Source organism: Silurus meridionalis, chromosome 9 (assembly GCF_014805685.1).
Source record: "Silurus meridionalis isolate SWU-2019-XX chromosome 9, ASM1480568v1, whole genome shotgun sequence".
NCBI lineage: Eukaryota > Metazoa > Chordata > Actinopteri > Siluriformes > Siluridae > Silurus > Silurus meridionalis.
This window is the reverse complement of record NC_060892.1, coordinates 5,145,629-5,155,575: the sequence shown is the minus strand read 5'-3', so window position 1 is coordinate 5,155,575 and position 9,947 is coordinate 5,145,629. Positions and strand designations below refer to the sequence as shown.

General features: G+C 35.8%; 1 protein-coding gene across 1 annotated transcript; it reads left to right on the top strand.

Moving 5' to 3' along the window:
* The first annotated feature begins 2,190 nt into the window (after positions 1-2,190).
* hsh2d (hematopoietic SH2 domain containing) lies at positions 2,191-9,210 on the top strand. Its single transcript, XM_046857597.1, has 7 exons — positions 2,191-2,199; positions 5,477-5,541; positions 5,649-5,768; positions 6,324-6,413; positions 6,715-6,880; positions 7,531-7,701; positions 8,192-9,210. The coding sequence occupies exons 2-7, from the start codon at positions 5,489-5,491 to the stop codon at positions 8,588-8,590; spliced, it is 999 nt and encodes a 332-aa protein (XP_046713553.1). The 5' UTR covers positions 2,191-2,199; positions 5,477-5,488; the 3' UTR covers positions 8,591-9,210.
* Positions 9,211-9,947: the final 737 nt, after the last annotated feature.

The following is a 9,947-nucleotide window of genomic DNA, read 5'->3' as shown; positions in this document are numbered from 1 at the left end:
AAAGTAACTTCGCTTCACTTCAGACCACAGTGCAGTATCCCATTATTTATTATGATTCCTCAACAATATGTCCCAAAGTGCTTTATTTCTTTCATACCACAGCAATTTATCAGCAAGTGCAATAAAAAGAACATTACTAAATAATAAAGAACATGTCATACATATATCATACTTTTAGATGAGAGGTGCATAACCTTTTTGCTCTGAAGGGCTAAACTTAAATTTGCATTTTAACAAACTATTATATTAAAATGGAAGTTGCCACAGTTTGTCTAATTTATGATTTTTATAATCTTTAAAAAAAAATAGAAAACATTACTCTGTAGTCTTTTTAATTACTGTAGTCTTAATTAAAAAGTTTTCTATAATCAATAAAACATAAAAATAGTACAGTATAAACAAAGAAACAATCACATTTGTAGTAAAATATAGTTCAATGTCGAATGCAGCTGTTTAGACTTAAAAAATAAATAAATAAATAAATAAACCCTAATGCTTGTAATATCAGTCACCTCTAACATGAAGCTGGTGAGGCCTTATTTTACTGTTAGGAAGATATGAAGCTATGAAGTTGACCAAATTGGACTAATGTAAAATTCACTTATATTCTATACTATTCTCTACATTTTTAAAACATCTCTGTTTTAGATGTTAAAATACATTGACACCATGAATCCATGAAACCATTTCCACTTTTCACTTATGTTATAGCAGCTCTATAATGATTTAGATCTTTCCCTCACCAGACATTCTTGTTTCTTTTTCATAAAAAAAAAAACTTGAATACTTATATCTACAGCGTGATTTCTGACCCCTAACAACAGAGACTCCTTCGATAAATGTCAAAGAAAAATCTCTATTTGACACACACACACACACACACACACATATCAATCTATCAAAATATATCACAATCTCCTTCGATAAATGTTAAAGAAAAATCTCTATTTGAGATATATATATATATATATATATATATATATATATATATATATACACACACACACACACACACACACACACACACACACACACACACACACATATATATATATATATATATATATATATATATATATATATATATATATATATATATATATATATATATATATATATATATATATATATATATAATATCTCAAATTGAGATTTTTCTTTAACATTTATCGAAGGAGTTTGTGCTGTAGATATAAGTATTTAAGCTGTTTTTTTTTTTTTTATGAAAAAGAAACGAATGTCTGGTGAGGGAAAGATCTAAATCATTTCAGAGCTGCTATACCATAATTAAAAAGTGGAAATGGTTTCATGGACAGCTCATAATGTATTTTAACATCTAAAACAGAGATGTTTTGAAAATGTAAAAAGTAGAGAATACTATAGAATATAAGTGAATTTTACATTAGTCCAATTTGGTCTCTTTGCGGATCAATCAGCAAATTATCCAAATGTTAGTGGACACCTGACCATAAGATTCATATGTGCTTTTTTAAACATCTCCTTTGCTGTTATAATAACCTCCACCCTTCTATAAAAATGTTCCTTAGATTTTGGACTGTGATTGTGGAGGTTTGGGTTTATTCAGCCACAAGGGTGTGAGTAAAGTTATGTACAGAAGGAGGGTGAGGTAAGGAGGCATTGGGTGGAGAAACCCAAACGTGTTTAATAATGTTGAGCTCAGTGCTCTATACCAGGTCTTCAAGATCTTCTACTCCAACTCATGTAAACAATATCTACAAGGAGTTGGCTTCAAGTGAAATTAAATTTTTAAGCTATGTATCCAAAGAAATCAATATAATTGTGTCTCCAACTTCGTGGTTACAGTTTGGAGAAGAACCTCATATGGCTGAAGAAGTCGGGTGTCCCAATACTTTTGACTATATAGCGTGTATACATACATAAAATATTGTGAGAGCTGATGATCTTTTTAGTCAAACAATCAGCATCCGATCACTCAGAATAAAGACTTCTTCACAGTTGAACATGACCAATGACATCATCTCGTTAACTCCTCGCGTTGCTCCGTTTCCGGTAACCGCGCACCAGGACGCAGAAAACAAACGACACACGCGCACCTGCTCGCGCTTTATTTTCTGAGCGTTTCCAAAACATACCAACATCCTGAAGCTGTCGGTCCGGGAAGTGAGGAAGTGAAGGTGAAGTGTGATGTCGATGTGAGAAGCTCGAGCATTCGCACAGGTGTGTTTACAGCAGGTAAGCGCTCTAGACCTGTTCTTACACTGAATTATGGCACGGATGGAGTTTAAAGTAGGTACAGATGAAGTACAGTAATGTGGAGATAGAATATGTGCAACTAAAGTATATGGAGATACAATATGTGGAAATACAGTATGTGGAGGTACAGTACGTGGAGATACAGTATGTGAAGCTAAATTAGATGGAGATACAAAATGCAGATATACAATATGTGGAGGTACAGTACGTGGAGATACAGTATGTGAAGCTAAAATATATGGAGATACAAAATGCGGAGATACAATATGTGGAGATAAAGTATATGGAGATACAATATGTGGAGGTACAGTATGTAGAGATACAGTATGTGGAGCTAAAGTATATGGAGATACAAAATGTGGAGATACAATATGTGGAGCTAAAGTATATGGAGATACAATATGCGGAGATACAATATGTGGAGATAAAGTATATGGAGATACAATATGGAGATACAATATGTGGAGATAAAGTATATGAAGATACAATATGCAGAGATACAGTATGTGGAGAAACAGTGCATAGATAAAGTATATGGAGATACAATATATGGAGGTACAGTATGTGAAGATACAGTATGGAGAGATACAATATTTGGAGCTAAAGTATATGGAGATACAATATGTGGAGATACAATATGTGGAGCTAAAGTATATGGAGATACAATATGCGGAGATACAATATGTGGAGATAAAGTATATGAAGATACAATATGCAGAGATACAGTATGTGGAGAAACAGTGCGCATAGATAAAGTATATGGAGATACAATATGTGGAGATAAAGTATATGAAGATACAATATGCAGAGATACAGTATGTGGAGAAACAGTGCGCATAGATAAAGTATATGGAGATACAATATATGGAGGTACAGTATGTGAAGATACAGTATGGAGAGATACAATATTTGGAGCTAAAGTATATGGAGATACAATATGTGGAGATACAATATGTGGAGCTAAAGTATATGGAGATACAGTATGTGGAGCTAAAGTATATGGAGATACAGTATGTGGAGCTAAAGTATATGGAGATAGAATATGTGGAGATACAATATGCAGAGATACAATATGTGGAAATACAGTATGTGGAGGTACAGTACGTGGAGATACAGTATGTGAAGCTAAAATATATGGAGATACAAAATGCGGAGATACAATATGTGGAGATAAAGTATATGGAGATACAATATGTGGAGGTACAGTATGTAGAGATACAGTATGTGGAGCTAAAGTATATGGAGATACAAAATGTGGAGATACAATATGTGGAGCTAAAGTATATGGAGATACAATATGCGGAGATACAATATGTGGAGATAAAGTATATGGAGATACAATATGGAGATACAATATGTGGAGATAAAGTATATGAAGATACAATATGCAGAGATACAGTATGTGGAGAAACAGTGCATAGATAAAGTATATGGAGATACAATATGTGGAGATAAAGTATATGAAGATACAATATGCAGAGATACAGTATGTGGAGAAACAGTGCATAGATAAAGTATATGGAGATACAATATATGGAGGTACAGTATGTGAAGATACAGTATGGAGATACAATATTTGGAGCTAAAGTATGGAGATACAATATGTGGAGATACAATATTTGGAGCTAAAGTATATGGAGATACAATATGTGGAGATACAATATGTGGAGATACAGTATGGAGAGATACAATATGCAGAGATACAGTATGTGGAGAAACAGTGCATAGATAAAGTATATGGAGATACAATATGTGGAGATAAAGTATATGAAGATACAATATGCAGAGATACAGTATGTGGAGAAACAGTGCGCATAGATAAAGTATATGGAGATACAATATGGAGGTACAGTATGTGAAGATACAGTATGGAGAGATACAATATTTGGAGCTAAAGTATGGAGATACAATATGTGGAGATACAATATGTGGAGCTAAAGTATATGGAGATACAGTATGGAGATACAGTATGTGGAGCTAAAGTATATGGAGATAGAACATGTGGAGATACAGTATGCAGAGATGCAGTATGTAGAAATACGGTACGTGGAGATACAATGTGTGGAGGAAGTGTGTAAATGTGCTTCAAAATGTCAGCTGGCAGGAGTCTTCTATGGGCTCATGCAAGAACCTCTATGAGCTCACGCGACTTGCTGACTTCTTACAAAGTGACACATGTGTACTTTCTATACCTTTCCAGTTTCGTTTTTATAAATGGAAATTACCTCGTGTTCCTTTTCCTCTATTAATGATTAGACAGAAATTATATTTTGGAACAGTTCCAGCTTTATCTCTGACGCTGCAGACTCCTTCCACGTGGTTTTAAATCTGAAGCGGTTTAATCAAATCTAATCGGATAATAAGGTCTTTCTAAAAGCGCCAATGCTGATTAGGAACTTAAATACACTTAAGAGAGACATCGGTTTAATTATCAAACCTCCACAAGGAATATTTAACATTTCTGGTTTTGAGTTTTGGGCTGCTTCCATTTCCATTTCCATATACTGCTTCCATTTCTGAATATTAGAGATGTGGGTTTTATTTTTGGGGTTGATCTTCCTGTTCGTCTGAGATTCTCTGTGGTGTGATATCTCACTAACGAGTGACTGAATGTTTGTAGGATTTATAGGTATTTACTTAAAACTAGCAGATGAACTGGACTGACTGTGGAATTGGCATCAAGGTCACAGCAAAGTGTCTGAAATTGTTTTTCTTCAGTAGCTTGTTTTTATATAGTAATGATACAAATTTGCATATTATAATAATAATTATAATAAACTTCTTGGAGGTGTCCCCAGCAACATCGTGGCATTGTGTTCTGCTTGTTTTGTTTCTTGAGATAAAAAGAGCTGGAATGTACCTTTTTTGTGTACATTCTTAAAAATTGTATTTTACCCAATTATCCTGTAGAGAGAACCTTTTTCTTTTATGCATTTGCATGTGTAATACAGTGTAATTTTATGCAATGTGTAATACAGTGACAGCAAATAACTAATTTCGAATGTAACTTCCGCAAAACATTCTGCAAACTCATTGACCTTCAATCATTAGACTTTTTAGGAAAGCAATCAAATTTGTTCCAGACAGAGACTGTATTCATTCTGCCTTTCATCACATGGTTCTGTATCTTATTTTAAGTTACGTATTCAAAATATATTCAAATGAACTAAGCAGACCTGTTAGACTTCTTCCTTTCTTTGCCCTTGTTTTGTATTCAAAACATGTCCTGTCACTGCTCTAGTATCTCCGCTTCATGCTACTCATGAATATCTGCGTTTGTTTTCGCCATGCGGTGAGATGCTCAAGGTGAGCAAAACCTGAAACCAGAAACACAGGATATGTCATGCAAGCATGACCATGCGTTACCATGATGTTGTTGTTGTTGTTGTTTTTAATCAGGTTTTTATGAGCAGAGTCATGGCTGAAGCGGTAACACCCTACCCACTCATCGCCTGGTTCGCAGAGTTCCAGAAGAACCAAATTATGAAGGATGGCGTCATTCCGAAGTGGTTTCATGGGTTTATATCCAGGAAGTAAGCACTGCTACTGTTAATAGCACTGATACAGATCACCGGTACACAAAGTACTCGTACATCCACAGGGTGTCTCGGATTACATAGGTTTAAATAGAGGCAGTGAAATGCTATGGTGAATGCAATAAAACAGCCAACTTCAGTTTTCCAACGAAAGCATTTGCACATTAGGCTTTATATCCCATATTATTAAATTTAACCTCAAAGACATAGATTTACATAAAAAAATTAAAATAGGCCATAGGTGTGCCTTTGAATTTTGCTTTGGGAAAATAATTAGCGAAATTGATGCGTAATGAGTTATCAATTCAGCGGTTACACACTGAGTACCTGATCGACAACTACTACTGTCTGAGTCATCACAAAACATAAGAGGCATGCACAGATTGGCACACATTGGCACACATTGCCATGGACTATATTTTAAGTGTACATTTTGTTCTTGAACAAATGTACTGTTAGTTTCTTAGATACATTTGGAGTAAAACAACTTGGTCAAACTCTACATTTAGAACCCTTATTATTTAAAAAACAGATCCTGTATATGTTTCGCAGACTGTCTGAGGAACTGCTAATGACCAAACCGCAAGGCTACTTCCTGATTCGGATCAGTGAAAGCAGAATCGGATACACCCTGTCCTACAGGTGAGTCACTCATTTAATAAGCCAGTATGCCATAAATGTAATATGAAATAAATAAAGCAACAGTACAAATTCCATTTCCATCTATTTTTCCATTTATTCCAATACATAAATGTAAGAAATTAACATAATAAACGAATCAACGTGCTCATTATACAAATTCGATTTCATTTTTTTATTCTATTCTAAGAGAAACAGTATGAATTTTACAGTTCACAACTGGCCCAGCTTATTCAGACAGGCACAGGGCCACACCTTCTTCATTGTTTCCAAGTTCTCCAAACCTCTATGTTTTCATGTTTAGATCTGTGGACGTCTGCAGACACTTTATGATCGACATGCTTCCAGGAAACCAGTATGAGATTGTAGGTGAGAATCTGCGGCATCCATCTCTCCATGATCTGGTAGCCTACTACCAAAGAACTCCGATTTATCCCTTCAGTGAGCTGCTCACCGTAGCTTGCGACCAGGTCAGATTTTTCTTCAATCTACATTATTATATACAAGCAAACCATTATTATTTAATTCACTAAAATCCTAATCGGAAACTTTTATTAATTTGGCGAATAGAAACCTAAATCTATTCCAAGAGAAACGGTATGAGGTCACAGTTCACCATGTGGACTGACAGGCCCTGAGGCCTCACCTTGTTTAGAGATTGACAGGCACAGGGGCCTCACCTCCTTTTGTACGACTGACAGGCAAAGTGGCCACACCTCCTTTAGTAAGACTCAAAGTCACAGTGGTCACGCCTTCTTCAAAGAGGTTGGCCGGACGAGGGGCCATGCTTTCTTTATAGGAGCTGGTAGACAAAGAGGCTACACCTTCTTAACTAAGACTGATAGACAGAGAGGCTACACCTCCTTCATTGAGGTTAATAAGCAGAGAGGCCACACCTCTTTTACTGGATTTACAGACTCAGAGGATACACTTCTTAACTGGAACTGGCAGATTCATACTTTCTCTATTTGAACCAACAGGTATAGAGGGTACATTTTGTCCCTACAGTTGTATTCAAACCCACTGAGTCACCATTGTTAAAATACTCTTGCTCCAACTGTATTGTAAATAAACATGTGCACTGATTCAAATCACTGTCTTTTCAAACATTTCCATCCAGGCTGACCAAAATATCTCAGAAGACACGCCCCCTGCCTTGCCAGTATATCGTAGGGTGTCCCACCCCCCAATTCGAAACCAGGACCTAAGCATCCCGTTGGACGGTTCATTCCCACCGAGGCTTTATCCTAGCTTAGAGCTGGAGCTTAGTGCTGTCAAACTGGACAGTATGGTAAGTGATCAGCACAAATCTGCCAAATCCACTGCCGAATGATATGTGGGCAGAGATAGTTACAATCAGCATATTCAGATCACATTATTTCATTTTGTAAATAGTACACATTTACAGCAACATCTATTTTTGCTAGTCAATTTTCTCCATAAGCAAAGGCATTTCTAACTAGCATCATGCCCTACCAGTATTGGGTGCATGGTTTCTCTCTTCAGAAAATGTAATCCTTAATTATGGGATCTCCTGGTGTTTCACTTCAAGAGTAGGACCATTCTGCCATAATAATAGATTTATAATCAGTGTTACAAATCACATTCTGCAAACCCAGTAAAAAGATACGTTTATTTAGGCACAATATTTCCATCTGGGCATGGCTAATCTTTATAGCTAAATCAGCTGAATAGGGGAATGTCTATAGATTTTTCATGTGGAATTTACATGTTGGACTGAGTATATTACATGATCTCAAGGCCTTCTTTATATGTTTCAGAGCTCTCTAAACACGGCATCACAAACCAAACCAAAATCCATACTCACACCACAGGAGATCAACAGCAGATGGCGCTCTGCAATCGCTAAAACCATTATGGGCGAGCGATCTACACGTTTACCAACAGATTGGGACAAGAGAAGATCTGAAGACAAAGTAGTCCCAAAGTCGGAGATGAAGCACGCTCGCCTTGGCCTGATTCAGTGCAGGAATATCTTTAAGAAGAAAAAGAACCTTCCAGAGGAGCCTATGTACATGGAAATCAATGAAGCCAAAGTTGCTGAGAAACCTGCTGAACTGCAGATAGATGAAGAAAAGAACTACCAAGAGTTTGATGGTGTTTTTGAAACATTACCATTGGAATACCTAAACCCACCTCCGTTTGCTCCTGGACACTAAAAAATTAGGCAAAAGACAAATTAAAAAGAAGTTTGAGATTTAATTTTAGGCAATGACATAGAATTTACTGTATTTTATTGTTTTGCCACTTTTCTAGAAGCTGTCCAGCTCTGTTATAATGTTATCTAACACCACTGATGAATGCTCATTTCTTATTGGTCAGAAGTTGTTGATTAATTGTCTTTAACAGCACTAGGTTTACATTAATGCACTTTTTCTACTACAGTTTTATCTCTATAGTAGCAACTTATGCAGAGATATTTTTATAAGTGGATGCGCCAGAAGAATCTCTATCTTATAGTAAAAGGATTATAAAAATGCTGGACATTTATTTTATTATACAAAAAATATATGTCATTATTGATATGATAAAGTTTTGTATGGACACAGATCATTAATATCAATGGAAGGAGTCTCTAGTGTCACTTTGTTTTCACACACATGAAAGTTTCCATTATAGAGAACGTTGGACTTTCTGGTTTCTGATTAATGAACTGTATCGAGCTGTATCTGTAGCTCTGTCTTAAAATCAGGGTATAAATGATTCACTCATTTCTCACAAGATCTGTAAATATAAATGGTTTAAATGTGTTATTCGGAAATAAACAAAAATAAATGCATGGAATTGCAGCATGTAAGTGATCAGTGAATTTTTAGCAGTAATAGTGTTAATATGAATATTGATAATTGATAATACTGGTTGATGCAACAGAAAATTTTGTCATCCTAACTTTCTTAGATCTAAACTCTTCCAGACCTAAATGTAAGTACGCCCTCCATCAATCATTCCCTCTCAGTTAAAGGTGCGGTGAAGCGGAGGATCAGGTTTTGGCCTCTCTGCTGGAGGATGCAACCCCACTGGAGCTATCAGATAACTGCTGTGTAACATAAACTCGCTCTGGGAGAACAGAGTCACACAATTCGAACACAATAAAGGACATGTTTTGACCTCATGGCGTGACCCGAGTGCAAAACGCTCAGTTATTCGATAAATTGGCTTGGTATGATCCTGTCTCTGAGGAGAGAGAGAAAGAAAGAAAGAAAAAAGAAAGGAAGAAAGAAAGAAAAAGGCTGTCAAAGAAAGAAAGAAATCCAGCAAATTTTTTCTGACACTCACAATACAAACAGTTTTGAGGTTAAATGTTCAAAATAGATATGAGGGGAAAAAAGTAAGAGAGAAAGAACGAAAGCACAAAAGGACTTGAGAGCAAAGTGACAAACATAAGACACTTGGAGTAGGAATGACTTCTGAAGACAGATTTTGAGGACAGACAGACAGACAGACAGACAGATAGATAGATAGATAAAAGATTCATATATTGATTGATTAATAAATAGACAGATCTACGAATCTGTC